Here is a 22,613-nt window from a genome sequence, read left to right as displayed (position 1 = left end):
TAGCCCACGTGTTTGAATTACATGTTGGTTTGTTTTTTTTTTTACATTACCCTACCTAGTTTTTCAGGCTTCCTAGCAGAAATCTTAACATATAGCAGGTGTCCTCAGCTGTTCTTTCTGATAGAATGAAATGAGAACATGCTTTATATGATAGCTTTTTTTTTTTTTTTCCTTCACTTAAAAGGTACCAACCCTATTCAGGCAGCAGGAATTTGGAAAGAGAAAGCACCAAATCTTTCACATGTAGTTATATTTAAAAATCCCAAAACTGTAGCAACTGTTTTTTTTTTTTCCTAGATGTAACTGTAGGAACTGATGTAATATCATTTCAAGTAGTTTATGTGTCCTGGGAATGATCTCATAATAGCAGTAATAACTGCACTTAGCATTTAAATTGTACTTTGTATGCTGAAACCTTTGTACAGACTTGTTTGCTAATGTTCCTGGTGGGTTGTGTGACTCTTGATGGCAAAATCTGCACTATACAGAAAGCCTGTGCAGGATTTGACTGTTTACATACAGTAGAAATCTCTGCAGTGACAGTTGCCTATGGAGACGCTGCGATAATGGAGCCCAAAGTCTTTCACTGGGAGCTCTGCTGCAGTTCAACCCATATGTTGGCATAAAATGCATGGGAGAGCTGTCTTATGTTCCTCTTCACAGGGTTAGGGCCTGGCATCGCTTCTTCAGCCCACATGTAACATCTCTATCTAACACTGAACTATTCTGGCTTTTGCAGGGGTTGCTTTTAATCCTGCCTGAGCTTCTTTAAAGTATATTATCTTGCAAGCAGTGATTCAGACTTAACTGTTCCCACTGCAGTGTGTAGGACTCTCCTCCTATTTCATTGACATAAAAATACACACCAGTATGTTATAAATAGTTCTTCAACATTTCTGAAGGTTTATGGTGGATAGATACTTTCTGAACATCCATTGAGGGATAAGCCCAAATGGTCATATTTAAAGTTAATTGGCCTTCTTTCATCTTGCTGCATTTTATTTTCAGTAATAGAGCATTAAGGATTCTAACAGAATCTTCTGTTTGCAGAGCCTGAGTTAAGTGGTGCAACACGTTCATTTTGGAGGACAGCTTAAATCGCCAATAAAAGTAGGTTAGGTGACTACAGATCACCTACTCGTTGACAGGAATTCCCACGATTAATAATAGTGTTGGGGTTTTTTTTAAATGAAGCATGACTCACTATTTGTAGCCCTGCTATTGTTACCAACTGGAGTTATGTTTTCTTCTAGATCAAGAAGAATAAGAGATAGATTTTTGGTGTCGCCATAGATACCTCTGGGTTGGCATTAAGTACTGGGTTGTGCTAGAAAATCCAAGATTTGGCCTTAACAGTTGTGAACTGACAATGTAGGTGGAAGACGTGGAGCACGACGGGGCTGTAATTGGAGAACAAGCATTAAGGAGATAATCAGCTTTGCTGTGTCTTGCTGCTGTCTTCACTCCTACCAAACATTTTACTGTTTGGCCAAGGCTTTGGATGCAAAGCAAGGATTTGCATGTCAGTACTAGCTGAATAACTGAAATATTTCTATTATCTTCATTCATCTGCTATTTTCTAGTGGCCTAAAATGCAATTTTAACCTTTGTTTTGTCACTGCTGCCATCATGTTGGGCAAACAACCGAAAGTAAACTTTAGTTTCAACCTTATTTTGTGGCTTCATTGTCTGAAATTCCTGCTTCCTTCTTTCTCATGGGTCCTACTGTTAAATAAAGGTCTGAGAGCAGAATAGCAGTTACCAAAGAGTGAAGTCAAGCAAAGTTTTTGTCCTGCATGGCTGCTATAGGATTTTTTAATAGCATTAAGGCATAGGCTTGCTGATTTGGAGATTAGCTTCTTTGTCTTGGCTTTCCCCTTCTTTTTGAGAAACTTAAAAAAAACCCAAAAACCAACCTTGCAAAAAGCATCTGAATGCTTATTGCCCACGAAGCCATAATCATTTACTAGAACACAAGAAATCAGTGCCTGAAGGGAAAGCAGCTCATGCCTGTGGGAAAAATCTGTCCCTTTGCTCAATTTGATATGATTATAAAATTACAGTGTTCTGTGAGCTAAAGGAAAGAAGGTACCGCCAGAGGAAAGCAGTAAAAGGTTTGGGGTTTTCTGAGGAATATTCCTATTTGGTTTCTTAAAACTAACAAATAAATCCTGAAAGGGATTCAGGAACTGAGTACAATACTAAGTATACCCGTATTACTGAGTAATGGAGACTAATTCCTGCACTTTCTTATTAGAGCTACATGGGAAAATGACTTTTTCATTTCTGTTGAACTTTGATTTCAGAAACATTTCAAATTCAGGTGAAATAGATATTTACATATTTCAACCAAGCCTAGATAAATTAAAGTCATGAGATTATGGGAGGTCAGATACAATTGTGTCTCTTCTATTTCTATGCACAAGTGTGATTGGGCTTTTCTGTCCTATTTTCTAACACTTCACATAGCTGTCAAGATACTGGAAGACATTTCTAGTATGAGTTTTTCCAATCTCCTGGAGCTCTTCTGCTCTCAAGAAAGAATTATATTCAGGAAATGTCATTGGACTATGGTGTCAGTAGAATGAGTGGTCTGACCACTTGTGGATTTCCCTGACCTGATGAACACTTTGTGATTTGTAGAAAGGGGAGCAGCCTTCATTGGACCTGTTTAGAGAGCAACCCATTGCAAAACAAACAGCATGGTATGAAAGCATGTTATCTGGAACTTGGGAGTTTCTTCTTAAAACCTCTTCAAGACAGACATGCCAAACTATCCAACTTTACAGGGACCGCTGAGCTACTGACTGTTGTAGGGTGAATTTTCTTTAGATTTTATGTTGAAAAATGTCTTTCTGTGAAACCTTTAACTTCCAGTAAAGTAGTTTTTTTGACATTTAGCTGAAAAATTCTTAGATGTTCTCTACGTAACTTGCAAATGGTTTAGTGAAATAATTTTACATGGTTTTGTTTTACTTTTTGTTCACAGTTTGACACTTGTTCTAGGTGCAAGAAGTAGAGGTTTCCTGTTTTCCAGTTTCTTGCTTCTTGTTCTCCTTTTAACATTTGTTTCGAAGTGGCATCTGTGAACAGTGATCTTTAATTTTTTTTTTTTTCTTTCCAAGAGGGACATATTCTTCTTCAGCTAACAATCTTAAGTCTTTCCTCCTTTCATTTTTAGATTGCAAATACTGTGATAAAGCCCGAATTAACAAACTCAAGCCACTTACCCTCTTTAGAAAGACGAGTTATAGGAGTTTAGAAACTGTGATTGTGATTTTGTAGACCATATATTTTTTTCAAGCAGATACTGTTTGGTAAGACCTATCAGTAGATTGTGGGTTTTTTTTAAATTTATGATGCAAGTTAATTACCTGAATGAAAACCATTAGCTAATGCTTTGATCACAGAATCATCGTAATAACTGGTAATGATTAGCAGCTTTCTAGCCTTTTACACTGGGAACAGACCTAAATCCCAGTGAAATCAGTTAGTGGCTGTGTTCTTTGGTTTAAGGGGAACTGTAGTGTGTACTGTAGAGTGAATGCCCATCTGAAATGTCAAGATGTTTTGTCCTGTAGTAAAATAAATGACACATTAAAACAAAACTGCTTTCTCTGATAGTTGCTACGCTGCACCCAGCTGTGAGAATGCAAGACCTCTTCTCAGTGCACTGTTTTTAACAGTGTCCAAAGTATCACTATTTTTTTCAAGCTAGGCTTTGTGGTAGCATGTGGACCTAGGTTCGGACCCTGAAAAATGCTTAGATATCCAACTTTTATTTTGATTGTTAGTATTAAAGCACTGAAGTACATCTCAGGGTATGGATGCAGTTCGTGATCCTGCAGTACTAAATTGCCCAGTGCATGGCATGCAAATATCTGTCGTCCAATTATTCCTAGTAGAACCATATGTTAGTAATAAATGCCTTGGGGAATGTGGATTTCCTGAATTCAGTGCTTGGTGTTAATTAGAATGATGTTTTCTGTGAGCCTTTTAATTTTTTGACATTTGTTTTCTTACCCGTTGAGTCAACATTGATTTTCTAAATGGGGATTTGCATGGAAATGCTGCTTTTGATTTACTTACGTGGTAAAGGTAATTGAGCAGTACTTGATATTGGAGATTTATTTGAAATGACCTGTGTTTGCATTTTGCTCTTGCTCATCTGCAGAACCCTCAGAGAGATAACTGTTCACACACCAGGATCATTTATGGGAATTGTTGACCTGCAAAATTCAAATTTTCTTGCTCACTTCCTTTTCATACATTAGGTCCTGTTACTGAAGTCAAAACAGATATATATGTCACCAGTTTTGGACCAGTTTCTGATGTAGAAATGGTATGTATTTCTGGGATTAAAATGCCATTTCCTGGTTCTGAGAAACCATTAACTGCAGTAAGGAGTGGATGCTTCATCTGTACTGTTCTGTCAATCATGCAAAGTAGGCAAGATTAGTAACAGCTTAATTTACAGGTTATAATTAGATACATCAGGCCTGATTCTGGTCACACTTTCACTGGTTTTTGGCTGGTTTAAGGAATTAATAAGATTTAAAACAGACTTTCATGGTATAGAGGCAGAATCAGACCTTGCAGGGAGCATCTAAGTCTACTGTGGGGCAAATGTATAATATCTTTGAAATTGCTTTTCCTTTCTGAAACTTGTGTTATTCTCAGGTGAATAATAATGACATAATTTCACAAGTATTTGTTGATGTTTTCATTTCAGATTAATGCCCTTTGCTGATCTTTGTGCCCCTTTTAGCATCACTTTCAGCAAATGTTTGACTGATAGGTGTTTTCATAAGTGTCTGCAGAAACTGAATGTCAAAGTGACATGCATGAAATAGTCACAGAAGAGAAATGTTACATTCGCACGTACTGTTACTTGTGCCTGAACAGCATCTGCGTTCATTTGATGTCAAATCCAGCAAAACTCTCATCAACTTCTATAATCCAGTGGTATACCCTTAAATCATACAATTGTTTATCTTTTTATAAAGAAATCCAAGAAATCCCATGGGAGTAACACAGCCATATTTGCTGAACTGAATTTCTTTAAGGGAAGGGCAGTTTCAGGGTAGTAGCTTTCTTCCCATACAGTGCTGTCATGCACTTTGTGGTGCACCTGATTTGGTTCTATCATGTGGAAGGGTATGTGATGATAGCGAGATATTTTTTGAAGGGCTACATTCATGAGAGCAATCTCATGTTGAAATGCATCTTATCCCTTCAGTGGTTGCCATGTACAGTATGATGCTGTTCAGTGTGACAAGGGGTACAAGACTCTGGTCTCAAGGATATCTAGTAATGTGTGCCTCAAATCTGAAATGAGGGCTGCATGGCATCTCTCAGGTTTCACTGAAGCATTTGACATGATGCCACATAGGAAATTATTAGTTATATTGAAGAAGGCAGGAGTGAGAACATGGTCTGAAGGTAGGTAAGAAACTGGTAAAAGGAGACTTTACAGCAGATGTTTCCCCTTTCATCCTTAAGGATTAATTAGGAGGCTATTCAGGGATCCAGGAACTGGTTTTGGAATAATTTTTAGTTAATGTATCCATTAGTAACCCAATGTAATCTGAATGTGGCTTCACTCATAAAACTCACTGAAACAGCAAAGTGTGATACAGTCTCAGTACAGGGGATGATCAGGTGGTCTGTTTAGAGCAAGTTGGTACCCAGTGTAATGAAAACTGTTGAAATCTTGTATTAGAAAATCTGTCACTTAGAAGCTATTAACAGAAACTGCTACTTATGAGCTATGACATCACCAGCAAGAAAAAAGACTTTTCATAGATTAACTATAAACAGTAGTGGAGGATGGACCCATGGAAAAGACAGATGTAATTCTAAGATGCACTACACTAGTAGGCATGCCTCCTTGCCAGTGAGAATTGATATGGTCATACAGGTAGTTTCAATGGTAACGTTATGCAGAAGAGTTTGAAATAAAATCAGAAAACATTGGCTTGACAACAAAATCACAACTGTAGGTTAGAAAGGACTCAAAGTTTTCTGTGTTCCATTTTTCGGTTCCACATGATGCTGTTTTTGTGAAATGCTTTACTTCCCAAGATGAGAAATGCATTCATTTGTCCATTTATTCACTTACTGTTTCTCATGATGTGCCTGTGTCTGCAGTTCTGCAGTTGTTGTTTGCATGTTTTCTGTGGAGCATCTTAATGGCTCTTGTTAATGGGATAGTTACATATGGGAAGCTAATGGGATAGTTACATAGTTAAAACAAACGTGTGTATGTGCAAGTCTGTATATAATTTATTACCCATGTTTTGTCACATGGCAAAGGAAATATTTAGTTTTTCTCAGGTAAAAGCTTACTTTCCATGAGTTGAAATTAAAATTTATTTTCTAACTTTGAAAGTGGAAGTAATTGTTTGTCCTGGTATTTTTAATTTAGCCAGCAGCAGAAAATCCATAGATATCTTTTCTTTAAAAATCTGTTGACACTTATTGTCAGAGATCATTTTGTTTCCAGTTGCATGCTTGACTACTAATTTAGTTGCCTGCTTCCTGCAACCTAATTAGATTAATTATTCCTTAATGATTAAATATGTGTAGTGATTTATTGATATGACTAATGTGGGAAATTAAGCTATTAAGAAGTACACAACACAATTTAATTGGTGGAAATATGTTTGTGTAGTGGACTTAGTATTTTCTTTACTACTGATTTCTTTACTCCTGAGGGATTTCTTTTTTTTACAGGAAACACACATGCAAATGTGATCTTTGTTTTTCTGCAATTTAATACAGGAATATACAATGGATGTCTTCTTCCGTCAGACATGGGTAGACAAAAGATTAAAATATGATGGCCCTATTGAAATTTTAAGACTTAACAACTTGATGGTTTCAAAGGTGTGGACCCCTGACACTTTCTTCAGGAATGGGAAAAAGTCTGTTGCACATAATATGACAGCCCCAAATAAACTCTTCAGAATAATGAGAAATGGCACCATCCTGTACACAATGAGGTATCCAATGTGTTTGTTTGGCTTCTTACAATTACTGTATGCAAAAGTTATACTGCCTAGACAAAATGGCAAACAGAGACTATTTAATTTGTTCCATTATAGGCTTACAATAAGTGCAGAGTGTCCCATGAGATTAGTGGATTTTCCCATGGATGGTCATGCTTGTCCTCTCAAATTTGGGAGTTGTAAGTTGCAATTATGAAATTTCTTGTAACTACAGAATTTAAATTGTAGAAGTAGATTTTGAGCAATTACTAAACTTTCTAAATATTAGTCTTGATACACAATCCTTATGCAGACAAAACTCCTGTTAAGTTCCTTGGGAATTTTATTTAGGGCCTCAAAAATTAAATCCAGGCAGAGAATTGAAAAGCAGGCAGTGATTCAGCTATTATGTTAAACCCCACTATTCGGGCTACACAGTTGCTTGAAATACATAGTTTTTCTTGGTTCTTAGGGAGGAATTGGATACTCAGTGAGGTGAGAGATTCTCTGGAGAAGACAAAGAGGGTGGGATCCATCTCAGTTTACAACAGGCAGGTAAAAGGCAACCAGGGAAGCAGGTTATTTGACTTTATAGTTAGTGGAGGCATTTTGATGTCCTAAGATAGGTAGGTTATGTGCAGAGATTCGTTCTGTAGCTGTATTTGTCTGTCTCCTGGCCTATAATGTGAGTCTGCATGGCAAGTTTAGACTAGATAAATAACTTTTAGACTGGTGAGAGGAATCTTACGGCAGGTGACTTTCCTTTTCTGTATCGAAGCCAGACATAGATTTTTTGGATAATCTCCAAACTTTGGCTAGAAGGAACATTTTGGGACATACTGCATAACAACTGAGGGAGGTAGTTATGATTTCCTGATTTGAATCCACAGGAGAGACCTCTGAGACCATCTGGGGATGGTTGGTCCGCTCCATTAACTATCTTGTCACTCTTCTAAGCCTCCTTGGTCACTGACTTCTCTGCTGTGCACTCCAGTGTAGCCAGTGGCTGGGCATTAATCTGTTTTCCTTGACCCCAGAACTCTGAAGTTAGAAATGGATGGAAGCTCCTCACAGTCTTTCCTCAGCATAAATTTAGCTTATACAGCTGGGTAGTGAACCAAAAGTGGGATATTGAAGACATTATTCTGATAAGGTTTTTCACCCCCATTATGATGAGACTGGAGACCTGGTGATGCCAGATTTGGCTTTGGTTATCAGCTGTACAATAGGGGAGCTTCAATAGTGGGGGCTTCTCCACAGGCATATTACTTCAGGCAGAATCACCAGCCAGCAGATACTGTGCTTGACACTAATCTGATATTTTCCTCAGTGAAACTTGAAATAAGATGTAACCATTTCAAATGCAAGACATTTAATTTCATTTTAACAGGAGTTTGGGCTGTGTAGGGATTGAATGCTAGCCCTAAGTTTTATATCTTTTGTATTAAATGTAAAATGTTTCTTTGGGTGTGCATACTTTTGGGTTATTGTGATTTTTTTTTTTTACTGAGCTCCGTTTTTTGGCAAATACTTTAAACACAAATTTAAAGTAATAAAGTTTTTAGTATAGTATAGTTTTTAATATCATCATTCTTTTCTGTAAAGAAATGTGCACTCAGTCTCCAAAATGTATCATTCTTATACATGCTCTTTTTTATAATTAGTATAATTTATCAGTACAATTTTAGATAGAAATTTCTAAAGTTTAAAGATAAACTTTGCATGCCCAATAAGGGCTGATCCAGAAAGAACTCATGTTTAGACTTCACATTCAAATATGAAGTGAATTTGTGTGTGACACTTGACATACAACCTTAGCTGCTATTTATTCTCCTCTGAGGGTGGCTTTTGGGGGTAACTTAACATGAAGGGTATCTTCTAAAGTGGTTAGTGTGAAGCTTCCTGTTCGGTTTCAGTAGGTTTGGATTGGGCTCTTAGTAACGTGTGAGAAGAAGTTTCCTATTTATGCAAACTGATGCTCTGTTGTAGATGCTTATCCAAAGAGTGAAATGATTTATACCTGGACAAAAGGACCTGAGAAGTCAGTGGAAGTTCCTGAGGAGTCTTCCAGTTTAGTTCAGTATGACCTGCTTGGGCATACAGTATCCACTGAAACCATTAAATCTATTACAGGTAGGAATCTCATCAGAAAAAAATCAACTTGAGGTCAAACTAACCCTGTAACATTGCCCAAGGCTTTTTTCTTCCTTCCTGTAAGGTGCTCTACTGAATGTCATAGGGTATATATTAAGGGCTGAGAGCATAAACCTGAATTACGTTTCTGTCCTTCAGATTTACATTTACAGATTCATTACAGTAGATTGCGATGGTCTTTCAGAAAGCTAGAATGAGATCATTACTCCAAGGGACAAAACGAGTATTTAATCACTGCTTAAAATGCAGTTTGAAGAGTCAAGAGGATGCCTGGGTGAGGAAGTAATTTCTCAGCACTGTATCCACATTATGTGCAAAAGACTTCCTTTGTTTGGTGGTGTAAACAGCTCGGGATAGAAGTACAGCATACAGAATGGGTTATTAAAGCCATAAAAACCCTCTAGTCAGATAAGGATAGGCACAAATGCATTAGTCACAATAGATACTTCTGCTGATTTGTGCTGTAAGAAATAAGGCAAATGGCAACTACAGGCATCCGAAATGAGTGAAGTATCACTGATGAGCAGTGTGGTGATAAACAAGCATATTTTTAAAATTTGGAATCATTTCCTAAGCGTCAGCAAGTTTGTGTGTTGTGAGATGGGCAAAATGAAACAGATAAAGGAAATACATTTGAGGTACTACTCTATGGATATTTTTCTCAAAGATAAAACAGCATTTTGAAATACACTAGAAATTTACTTACCAGCATATTATTATGAGTTAACAACAGAATTCCCTTACTGTCCCTAAAATGCTCATTCTGTAGTGCTTTATTTAAATAATTTATTCAGTTTATGGTAAGGCTGCAATTTTTTTTTGTTAATATGAATGATAACATTTGAGATAATACTGACAGTATTTTTAATTCTTGTTAATGATTTTTGCATTTGTTTTGTTATCATAGTGGTAGTGACATATAAACCTAGTAAAAAGCTGAGATGCTTCCATAACACTTAATGTGCATCATTGTTATTACTGTTTTATTTGGCAGTTAGATACGACAATGTTATGGATACTATGGGAGATAGATTGTGTCTTGGGATTTTTCTTCAACAGCTGCCAAAAGAATTTTAAAAATCATGTTTCTACTGTATGGCTCATGCTGGATTACATCTTACATTTACAGTATTTTTTGATAACAGCTGCTGAATGGCACTGTAGGGACCTCCTACTTCCAAGTTTTTTTGTTTAAAACTTTCATTCATTCTTATCTCTAAGGAACATATCTTTCTATACACATTAAGTGATTTGAATAGCATCATCTTAAACAATCTTAGTTGATAGCCTGAAACAGTTATTCTTCAACACAAATTTTATGCACAGTCAGATTTTTTTTTTTTTTTTCCCTAGGTGAATATATTGTTATGACGGTTTACTTCCACCTCAGACGGAAAATGGGTTATTTTATGATTCAGACCTATATCCCATGCATTATGACCGTGATCCTTTCTCAAGTTTCATTTTGGATAAATAAGGAATCTGTTCCAGCTAGAACTGTGTTTGGTAATTACTTTTTTTCACTTTTTTCATGTACTTCCTCTTTTAATGACCTTCACCAGTGCATTGGGGGTATACTGTCTCCATTCTAGTGCAGAAACAAAGGAATAATGCAAATTCAGATTAAATTTTGCTATCAATGTCTGAAGAATGTTTTTATGTGAATCCTTGTGATCTGAAGAGAAACTTGAAGTACATAACCTGAACGTTGCAAGGTTGCTTGTGCCAAATGGGTGTACATCTCTGAGGATTCTACCTACCTGGGGGCGCAAATTGGAAAGACCTACCTATGAATAATACTGTCAAGTCCTTAGTCTACATCCAGACCAGTTTTATCCTCTGGTGGACAGCAGTGTAATTACTTGAACTCACACTTTGTAAAATACTTTTAAAATAATTTGATTGGGAGTGTGCAAGATACACAGATGTCTTCTTATGAGGTACCTGTGTCATCAGGGGAAGCTTGCTATGAGTAAGGCTTAGATCCTGATACCGTAATTTTGTGTTTAGAGCTTTTATCTCCTTTCCACCATTGCCATTATGAAAATGAATTCAAAAATAAAAATGATCGCAAGATATTAAAATTGCCCTTATCAAAATACAGCTTGAATGAGATGCTACAGTGAACTCTGAAAATAAAAACCAAAAAAGCTTCTGTGGAAGATGAAGCATAAGTAATTAAGTGGAAATACAATTCCTAACAAGTAGGATAAAAACATTTTTAAAAGCAGTCTTTATAGAGCAATGTCTTGACTTTATAATGTACTGTAGTCTAAAGCAGGACTAATCAGGAAGAGAATGTTCTACAAAAAGCCTTTCTATAGATAGCTAGATGCTGGCAAGTGTGATAGGAATTAACGTCTCTACGTGATAGCCCATTCATACATGTAAGTGGAGTCAGAACACTGTTTAGTATAATAAAGTAGACAAGGTTAATGATTAGTTATAGGAGAAACAACCTGTAAACCTAATAAGAACTCCACTAGCTCTGAACTCAGGCATTACATTAGGCAAACTAATATATCGCTTCACATGCCTTTGCAGTGATGTTGAATAATGGTACTTTTTGAAGGGACTGTTACTATGAACTGGAAAGGTAGAATATGTATTCATAGACAAAATGTGGTAATTGAAACTGTACAAATTATAGTGATAGATGTAATAGGTGTTGTTATAGCCACATGTGAAACTGAAAACAATAATAAAGTTTGGACACCCACTAAGTTAAAGTCTTTTAAATGCCTTTGAAAGCAAGTGGCTTAAGTTAAAAGTATCTTTTTAGTTTTCTGATAAATTCCAACAAGGGACCCTATGTTCTAAAGGTTTTCTTAACAGAAGATAGAAATGTTGCAGGCAAGAGATAGGAATGAAGCCAGAATACTCGCTATGGTACCAGCTTTCTAGAGGAACTGTCAGAAGAGACTAGCCAAAAGACCTTTCCATTGGACACTGTATGATTAGGGAGAATGTGGCGAAGGTGACAGAGGAAGGATACACAAGGAACTAAGGTATGTTAGGTTGTGATTTCTGCAGTCAGAGCTTCAGACGTCTGAATCTGGTGATTGTGGGAGATTGCTGTTTCCTAGAGGAAAGACAGTAGTAATTTTAAAACAGGTTTTAAACATTAATTTTTATATTCAAATAGCCAATATATTTTTATATGGTTATGAGCATTTATATAAGAAGCTTGCAAGTATTTAGATCTGGATAATTACAGTTCCTGTGTATATATATTTTTTTACCAGAACTTAATTCCCTGCTCTGTAAATCCCTGTGGCACGTATCCAAGAGCAGTTGCAGTGGCAACTGTAGGTCTCCCAGAAGAATGATTAAATAGGGGGAAATCTAATAAAGACTATGGCCATAAACCATAATAATTTCATGGCCTCCCCTCTCATCCTTGTATTTGGGGGATGGTTGGTCATTCAAGTCACTTCACCCTATTCTTGTATCTATTAAACAAATGTCTTTAGAAAGACTATTCAAACTATTTGCTGAAGTGGACTCAGGAAGGGTAGGGCTAAGCAGGGATGGGCCTCTTCCAGGAAAAAAATAACTTTTCATATTTATTATTTTTCTCAGACTTCAACATTTTCAGTGGTGTGTTTTTCAACACCTTCCCACTGAAGATGGTTTTGCGAGCTTACGTCTGTGTTTTTATCCTGTTGAGGAGTTTGCTCTGAGATATTCTTTGTGCTTTCATGAACTAGCTATTACTCTTTTTTCTTTTTTTTTTTTCTTTTTTTTTTTTTTTCTTCTTCTTCACCAATGGGAGGGGCTGGTTTCATTGTGTCCAGTTCTCTGTCTGGCAGTGTCTAGGTGAAATTTTTTGATACTGGATTACCCAGATGGCATACTACCATTTAGGGAATAGGAGATGTGAGGATTCTGTTGGAAAACATGCTCTTAATTATTTTGAATTCTCCTGAGCATATCCATTTAATTTTGAATTAAAATGGGTTCAGTGTTCTTTTCATAAGAGTAAAAGCATCTCTGTTTGTAGTCAGTCTTCCTTGAGATTATTGTGGTAGGACTTCTGCAGTGTTCCCTATGTACTTGGTATTTTACATTTGTATGATATAGGATATTTTGGATGAAAAAGGAAAAAAAGACCCCATACCTTGGTTTTATATAGCATGTATTTGCATTTGAAGTGTTACCATGAAGTGATTATCTTTTGAGTTCAGTGTTCATGCTTGTGCACTTTAATTAAAAAGTTGTTGTTTAAGAAGATGAAATTCTAATTATATTTCATCGGTTGACCAGTAGCAGAAGGGTTTAAATGATAAAGTAATGGTTTCTTAATTAACAGAGTTGTTAACATAATATTCTAGTTTTCCTTAGCACCATGACTTAATGGCACCTGGATTACAAGTGGGATCAGAGGAACAGACACAGACTTAATAGGTAGCATTCTGAACCCATTACAGGAAAAATCATGGTTTTGTTGAAGTCTGAGGAGCACTCCCCTATTTAACAACGTAAATTATGTTCAAATGTTTAGAAAAAAACTACTTGTAAGAAATTCTAATGAACTTGATATGAAAAAAACATGAAATGAAGGCTTCCACATCTTATTCATGTGAACTTCAGATGATCTGCTGAAGTCATGGCTTTCCATGTCATCTTTAAAAAGTGGTTAATTGTTCTGTGTGCATAGCTGCTCATAGATACATGATGGTTGCTGTAACTTAAATCTAATATACTATTCACAAACAACAGAGACTCCTAAGTAATTTAAAAGTCTTTGTTTGAAGCTGATTACCTATTCTCACTTTGTTTTACTCAGATTCAGCAGTGCTTTTGCTTTATTTCTTTGAAGGAATAACGACAGTGTTGACAATGACGACACTGAGCATCAGTGCAAGACATTCACTGCCAAAAGTATCCTATGCTACTGCCATGGACTGGTTCATCGCGGTCTGCTTTGCCTTTGTGTTCTCTGCTCTTATTGAGTTTGCTGCTGTCAACTATTTTACTAATATTCAAATGGAAAAAGCCAAAAGGAAGACGGTAAAATCCCTTCTTGAATTTCCAGTTGCTCCAGTACAAAGAGAAAGAAGTACAGAAGAGACACTCATGGTACGTTTTCAGCTTATACAAACATTTTCTGTCTTTTTGGTAGTGTTTTTTGGTAAAAACAGGCCTATAACTTTCTCCCAGGTTCTCTCTGACTTTACAATGCAGTGTAAGTCAGCCTAGTGGAAGGCTAATGCTACTCTATATTCAATGATAAAAACCTGTAAAATATGATTCAATTATTACTTGCATTATTGGATTAACTGAGGGAGAGGAGGAGGTTGTGTCCATCAATACCAGCAGTCTATTCTGTATTTAGTTGTGTTTTGGTGTGAAGGTCAGTTAGGATGGGTATCTCTAGGAAACTTTCTTTCCTTTTGCACATTGATTCTTATTGGACTGATTATGCAGATCAAGATATTACAGATTATAAGGGCAGCATGTTATTTTACATGGCTAATGTCCTTAATTAATTAAAATAAGCTAAAGCATTGCAGTTGTGCTTTGGAGCACTTCCCTAGACATCACAATTCTTCTTTCATTGCATGTATTGCCTTTCTAGAGTTTTCTTTCTTCATCAGTTACAATTTCAGGAATTTTTGAAGAATGCTGGTTGAAACCTTTGTGTCCACCATAGATTTAGTTTTTTTGTAATTTGTATAGCTTTGCACGGGAGCTCATCTCAACTCCTGAAAAGATTTTGGGGCTCTGTTTAACAAAATACTTTCCAGCTTTCGTAGTACTTCAGGTTAAGGTGACTTGTGTGGTAGCTACCCACCCTAGTGTGTTAATAAAGGCTCGACCTCATTTCCAGTTGAGCTCACCAGTGATTCTCCTTTTCTCCCTTTTTCCATTCCCATATTCATACTCTCCACTGCATCATTCCTTTTCATGAGACACCTGGCTAACAAAGTACTTGCACTGGCCATGCAGTGGGCCAGTAATTCCCAGCCATGGCTGACTCTTGGCAACGCCATTCCAGAAGTAAGGCACTGACAGCAGCATTGTAATTTACTCTTCCTCTCAGGCTGACTGTAATTTCCTTTGGCTGAGCCATGATTTAAGAACCACTGTTTTAGACTAACTGTTGGTAATTTTGTCTTCTGTCTCTTTTCACATCTCATTTGTCTCCTTCCTTATTCATCTGCTCTCTTTTGCCTTCCCGCCCCTTCCATTTGCTACACTGCTCAGCTGCTGTCCACCCACTTCCATTTTTCTTCCTCTTCCTTGCTGTTGTACTGTAGCTCGTAACTGTTTTCAATCTCCTGGCTGTGTGTTCTGTTTAGCTCCCATTTCTGCTTAGAAGGATAGATGTGCTCATGAAGAGTTTGTTACTTGGAAGTCTGTTGGCTGCTAGTAAGAGAAGGCAACAAGAAAAAGTATGTTTATAGTAGCGTGTAGTTTACTCTGTACATAGAGATATTAGTGCCATTAGTTTATGCTAAGCTTCTTGATTGTACGGCATGCAGTTCAGTATTGTGTCTCAGGCACTCCTGGGGAGTGTTAATAAATACTGCTTTTGGTGATAGTCAGGTTTTACCTGGGTCCACAGGAAAATATATTACATAAGAATAATTTAATCCTAGGCTTATTTATAAGATTTGATGAAAACAAAAGTAAAAATAGTAATTTTCTCAGGTAGCAATCACGGAGGCTTAACAAAACTGTTTTGATTCATGGTCAAAATTTCTGTAAGTCAGTCTTGTATCATGTATCATGCCTAGCCATTTACACACATGGTTTGGAGAAACTTCTCTTTCTCTCTTTTTCTTGCCCTCCCCCCCCCCTCTTTTTTTTTTTAAACAGCAGCAACAACAGAACACACATAACTTCACCCAACTTGAAAGCTAGGTAAAATGAGATACGAACAGTTGTATTCCACTGCTTAATTAATACCTCTGTGATAAATGCGGTAGTGTGCTTACAGGTTTGGGGATTTTGAAAGCACTCAAGGGAGGAATCTGCTTTTTTGAAGGGTTACACGTTAATGTTATGAACATGTGAGTGAGTGATAAAGTTGATTCTACGTTGAACCATTACCTTTTTTTGTGGCTTTTTGTCTAATTATGCCTATACTAAGACTTGAGTTTTTGCTCTTCCAGGACAGACATACAGGGTGAGCCTACAGGTACTGTTACAAAGGCTTAGTTATCATGCAGTCCTTTTCAAGACTAGAGGATGACTTCTGTTCTGGTCTCCTGGTGCACAGAGCGGAAGCTAATATTACTGTTCTAATTCATTAGAAGCTAATATGGCTGTTAGATTCTGCTTTCCAACCTGACATGTAATATAGTCCTCTCCTTAAATTTTTTCGTTTTTCTTATAAAAGACTAATTTAGAATTTTCTTAAGCCTTCTTATGCATGTGATTTTTTTTTTTTTTTTTTTTTTCCTGCACATATACTGTCTAATCAGTGCTGATTTACCAGAGATAACAGAATCTCAGCTTCCCTGTGAGTGTGTGGTGCACAAAGCATGCAGGACAATAGCCTGACTGTAGTATGTAATCTGTAAGCATTGTTTTTTAATGTGAAGACTACACATTTTATCTCCGTATCTAAATAGGAGGCTTTGATTTCTTAACCCAGTTAGTGTTTAAAAAAAAGTCTGTACTACATTGCCACTACTGTGCTAGAAATTCTGTTGTTAGCAATATGATTGCCAGAGCTCAAGGAGAAGTTTTATTTTAAACTTGAAACTTTTTTCAAACAGACTTTGCCTGGTCTGAATTTGCCAGTCTTCCAGAATGAAAAATTTTCACTTAGCCCAGGGAGGAAGTGTGTATAAATTGGAAAAGAAGATGCCTGAATACCTAAGCCCTATAGTTTTTTCTGGTGCATATCTCACCATTTGCAACCTGCTTTGGATTTTCTACTGATTGGAGGGGGAGGTCCCTTTCTTATGCCCGTTAGCCCTGTACTTTTGCTTGCCTTGAAATGACATACAGGTGGCTGCCCTGGCTTTTCGTAGTTGAGATCCATCTGTATAGATCCCCTGAAACCAAGAAAAATACAGAGCAATTGAAGCTGTTAAGGAAAACAAAAAAGGTGATATATTTTTAAATGAGGTTTCATTTTATGGGCTGTTGATTCTGCACTATTCATTGGATGGTTATGTGCATTTGATTATTTTTATATATGTATTTATTTTTCTCCAGTAATGTGGGATTGTCCTAGAGGGATTCCAGGAGGGAGCAAGTTGGGCTATGAAACTGGATTCCCTGTAGAACATGGGAATTTTACTGTTTAATAGTACTAGAAGTTAGGTATGTTAATAGTAAAGTCTAGTAAAATAAAGATAAATTGCATGTAATTGGAAGTCTTTTTTTGACATGTATGTGTGTGACCAATTTCTGACCATAAAGTTAAAGTAGGTTTTCTGTATTGAAACAGTTCATGTATTACTCAAGCTAATTAGAATTCTTGGTGGTGGGTTGTTTTTTTCAGTGAAAACCACTTTTCCAGTTGTCTTGGATCAAAGGCAACTCCCGTCATTATGATCAAATGACTTGTGATGTGTTCATTCATGTTATGTATTTCTTCACCACCATCAATACATCTTTACTGTAGTAAATGTGGACTATATGCTTTTCTAAGTTATTCTCTTGTGTAATATTTACTTTTTTTTGAGCCACATGATGGGTGTAGCTGATCTGTATATTGATTACAGTAAGCATTAAATGAATTTTGGAGGCTAGCTAAGTAATCAGAATGTGTCGATTGCAGCAAATAAAAATCCTTGTGTTGAGCTAATTCAGTGGGCTGGGGGTGGCAGGAGTGAGTATGTAGTGCCTGCAGATGCAGTGTGTGCTCCTCTGTCACTTGGTTTGGTTTTAGCTATGGTATTATTCAACCTCTTTTTACACACACACCCCACACCCCCCCCACACCCCCTTTAAAATCTTTCTACTTGTTGCCTATAACTTTCTGATACAAATTTAACGTGTTTTCATAAGGAGGAATGAAGTTTTGCATTAGGCAGCCCATGAGTAGGACCCAAACTTGTTTGAGATCTGCCTTGAGTTCACAAGGGACTTGGACAGCCTCACTTCCCTTCTGTCAGACACAGTGAGGTAGTACTAGAATCTAAGCCAAGACAGATGACTTACACGGTGGTCTCCTATGATTTCCTTGTCTTGGGAGCAAGCTAAAACGCTTTCAGGTTAGAAAGAATGAACCTGTCCCTAAATGTTCTGAACTCTTTTCTAAAGTAAAAGCAGAAATGTTGTTGCAAGTCAGTGATGGAAATGCATGATTTATAGTTTGTTATTGGACTCCTATTTTTACGCTCATGCACTATTTCCTTTTTACTGTATTCCCATTAAGTTTATTTTTAAAGATCTACTCCTTTTGGAGATGAAGAATGCTACTGAAAAATTGTCTTCAAAAATAGGCTCCTGAACACTGTTAACATGAGCTTCAACCTCAGCTGTTTAAGAGTGTAAAATTTGGAAGTAACAGGTCAACTCAAATGAACCTTTTGAATGGAATAATTTCTTCAAACTCAGTCATAAGTGGACAGCAACTCAAACTTTCTTCCTCTTTTCTGAAGGCAGTTAAATGTCATGTTGTCTTGAGTAAGCCCTGTAGCATCCAATGGGAGAACTCAAGGGTCAAACTATTCACTACCATGTAGGTGCACACTCCTCTGCTTAATAGGAGCATCCATGCTGGGGTGGTATGTGACTGGCACGTACCTGACAAGTTTACAGGAAGCATTGTCATGTGAGCAACCTGCATATGTGCTTTCATGTGATTAAGATGTATTTTCTGTGATATGAAGTACTTGCCTTTTAGCCATATGATGGACACACCTTAAGTTACATGACGGGGGTGGGAGGAAAGTAGGGATCCTTTGGCAGCTTTTGGTGAATAGACATCTAGAACAATTTGTCGAGGGCATGAGCCACATTAATTGCTCAACTCTGTGCCCTGTTTCATGACTTCCAGGGTGAGGATTCGGCCAATATTCTGATGGGTACAATCCAGAGGCCATAGGCTGGATACTTCTTTTTTTAGTGTGTGTGTGTCCTTTTTTTGTTCTTAATCCTGAAAGTTGATTAATGCTGAAACAGATGCAGATACCCTCTTGTGTCTAAGGCCTATACTGTAAGTGAAAGTGGGAATTTTAGCCTTTGAATCAAAACTTTTTTAATATGTAGACGTATTCTGTAATGGACAGAGGTGCATAAAATGTACCAGATCTAGAGTAGTACCACTTAATTTCTTTGCTTCTTCCTTGGACTAGTAGAATGATAGCTACTCCTGTCCCAGCAAATAGAGAAGTAGAGCTAAATCCACGTCCCTTATATGTGGAGGAAGTTACCTGAAGAATATCTAGATCTTAATGGAGGTACTTGGACCACATGGTGATGGTGTATCTACTGGACTCCTTATGTGGATGCACAGCCTACTTCCTCTGTGTGTCTTGAATAGTCCTGCAGCTGGAACAGCATTTCAGTTTTAAATACAATAATAATTTTTTGCTGCTTCACTACTTCTCCACTGCCTAGGGTGTTTGGGTTTTTTTAGGGCACTGGCATTTAAAACTCTGATCCTAATGAAGGACTTCAGGCTCAAGAAATGCATAGAGTTAATGAAAATATAAGGACAGGACATACAAAGGGAGGCTGCTGTGCCACATGAATAATTTCTTTGACGTGTTAATTTTCTGTTGCTCTAGTTTCATTAGTCAACATTTTTTCTGTCAATGATTTACAGTCATAATATGGTAGCTTTGTTTTTAAGTAGGAAGAAAGTGGATGCAGATCATAAACAAGTGGCACATTTTGTACTGAACGCTATTTGAAAGATAGGAGAGAATGACTGTCTGGGGTGAGGCTACAGTGGTTTAGTGGGAACTTTCAATATTTGGATACCGGAAGATAGAATAGATCCAAAATGGTTCTTAAAATATTTTATTAGCTGTGATGCTCAGGTAAAATGTTTTGTGGGGTTTTTGTCTCCTTTTTGCAATTGCTTCTTTGGTTTTGTTTGTGGGGTTTTTTTGTTTTTTCACTTGGTTTGCTGGACTTAGTCCTTCCCAGCAACTAGCACTAATTGCAATGTATAAAGCTAAATATATGCTCAAACAGTACAGTTGGGGCATAAACATGGGATGTGCAATTTAAAATGTTTTTTGGGTTTTTTTAAATATTTCACATAGTAAATCTTTCTAAATAGCACAAATTAAAATGCTATATTAAAAAATTTGGTCCTGATGTGCTCTACCTTTAACATGGTTGAGTTGTGGTATAAATTTACAATGTAAGTAGAAACATTTGACTACTGCAAAGAGAGCAGAGTAATTGCTGGTAGTATGCAGCATAATTATTAGATTCTGACCGAGTTTAACTGTGATGTAAACTCCACTGAATTCAGTTATTATGAAGGTAAAAAATGGCTGTGTGTTGATAAACAAAAGTGTTGGAATTCAAAGTTGGGGAGTCAGGTTTTTATTCTTACTGATAGTGGAAAAGGTTTTTGCTTGTGTGGTGGTTTGGTTTTTTTTTGTGTGTGTGTGTGGTTTTTTTAATGCACAACCCCACCCAGGAGTTTAATTTCAATACCTGATTTGTAACTAAACAAAAAATTCTGCTGGAGTGCTATCTCCTGCAACCCTTACTAGGAAATGTGGTAATTGCTCACTCTTCAATTTTCTGTAAGTATTCTAATGAGCTACCACAATAGCAGGCAAGGGAGTATGAGGGATATGCTTGTCTGTTATTAATCTGATGCTCAAATACCTGCCAGTATGTACCGTAGTTACTGGAAGACTAATTTAAACGGTATTAGGATAAGACTTTTATTTTGGGAAACCAAAGCATAGCTCAGTAATGTCAATCTTTCAAGTGGTTATTCTAGAAAATACTAAACCCCATTGTTTTAATTCTAAAAATATGTAAAATGTCTTTCTCATTGTGCAGATCCGGGGAAAAAAACCCCACCATGTTCCAAACCCCCATATTTCTTATGATTTAATCATTAGAATAAACACTACATGTTCCTGATAAAAGTTATTTTCATGCTAATATAAGTTGCAGGCATTACGATAGGTCTTAAACTGATCTAATTTCCTTTTTTCTAAAAAAATTTTTTTTTATTTTTTTGGTAGAGGGAAATGTTAAGTGGTCAAAAAGTATGTAGTAGCATTTCAGAAACACCAAGTCAGAATAAACCTGTATGGTGACAGGAGTAAGATTTTCAGATTGTTTAGCACCTTTTACAATGCAAATTATCAGGGATTTTATAGTTTTCCCTAAGATGATTAGTATCAAATGATGCCTCTGAATATAAGGTTCTTCATATTTTCTGCTTAAACCTTTTTCTGTATTTATATTTACATTTCAGTTTTGTTTCCCCTCCACAAAGAGTTTTCAATACTGGTGAACCCAGTGACATCAAATTGCAATTGAGCTTCACAGCTGTGTGAGATTTCTAGCTGACTTCATTTTTACACTGGGAAAATTGGAGTCAGAAGAAATAAACGTTGAGAGGTTTGGGAAAATCTACAAGGCGATGAGTGTTCAAGGCATTTTCAGCAAACTACTGAAGCAAATTTAACTACAGCTTTAAGGTCACAGAAAATTGAAAGATACAGAAAGTAATGAAGGTCTTTGATCCCTAAACAGCTGCTGTTCTTCCTTTCATAGATGTTATACAGAGCACCTCCACAGTTGGTTATCCTAATAGATTTATTTTTTTCCCACCCTGTAGTTTTTTTCAGTTCTTTCACTTTTGTCATGATATAAATAAAATCTCTAAGAATTGTGCACACCAGTGCTTGAGAACCATATATACACATAATTACATATAAATACATATACGTTTGCATGTATGTCTTAAGCACTGTACAGGGGAATGGGTTTATTTGGCATAAATTTGGCATTCATTTTTTGAGAATAGGTTCTTCTAATTTATGTCTCTTTAATAACCTTGGATTCACCTTTCTTCCACATTGTGCACATTTAGGCCTGTCTAATGGTGGAACATAAGATGGAGTGCTCTTCTTACCTCCCATCCCCTCCCATCACATGAGTCAGATTGAAAAGTGAGCAGCTTGGATGGTGGACTGGCTCTTACAGTTTACCTACCCTCACTTTTTCCTCTTCAAATAAACTGCGTTGGTCTTTGCATTGCTAAAGCTATGGACTACAATTTATTGTATTTAGTAGCAGGTGGAGTTTTTATTTGGTTATATTCCAGGGCTCTTTAAGGCAAAACAAAATCTCTAGTACTATTCCAGTAAAATTTTGATTGACTGGCTCTACAACATAGTAGTAAAACATGGTAGATCTCTCCTCCAAATTGTGCATTTGCTATCAGCATGGCAATATGGTGACTCAGTGGGATTTGGGACAAGCAGCATTATTTACACTGATGACAACATGCTACTTCCTTGGTAAATGTCAAATGGTTTGAATTTGGCAGACTATATAATGTCCTCCCAGAAG

At 36.8% G+C, this 22,613-nt stretch overlaps 1 protein-coding gene across 3 annotated transcripts in view; it reads left to right on the top strand.

The window, feature by feature from the left end:
- The window catches only part of GABRA4 (gamma-aminobutyric acid type A receptor subunit alpha4), a 39,053-nt gene that overhangs the window by 5,532 nt on the left and 10,908 nt on the right, over nt 1–22,613 (top strand). For 2 of the 3 annotated variants that reach the window (XM_074903820.1, XM_074903819.1), the window contains exons 3-8: nt 4,275–4,342; nt 6,784–7,004; nt 7,107–7,189; nt 8,979–9,122; nt 10,497–10,649; nt 13,966–14,225. In XM_074903820.1, the coding sequence (XP_074759921.1) occupies nt 4,275–4,342; nt 6,784–7,004; nt 7,107–7,189; nt 8,979–9,122; nt 10,497–10,649; nt 13,966–14,225 (929 nt within the window). The remainder of the gene's footprint in view (nt 1–4,274; nt 4,343–6,783; nt 7,005–7,106; nt 7,190–8,978; nt 9,123–10,496; nt 10,650–13,965; nt 14,226–22,613) is intronic. The other variant, XM_074903822.1, reaches the window with a different exon arrangement.

The sequence above is a fragment of the Athene noctua genome, chromosome 4 (genome assembly GCF_965140245.1).
Source record: "Athene noctua chromosome 4, bAthNoc1.hap1.1, whole genome shotgun sequence".
Classification (NCBI taxonomy): Eukaryota; Metazoa; Chordata; class Aves; order Strigiformes; family Strigidae; genus Athene; species Athene noctua.
This window is presented reverse-complemented; position numbering and strand designations above follow the sequence as displayed.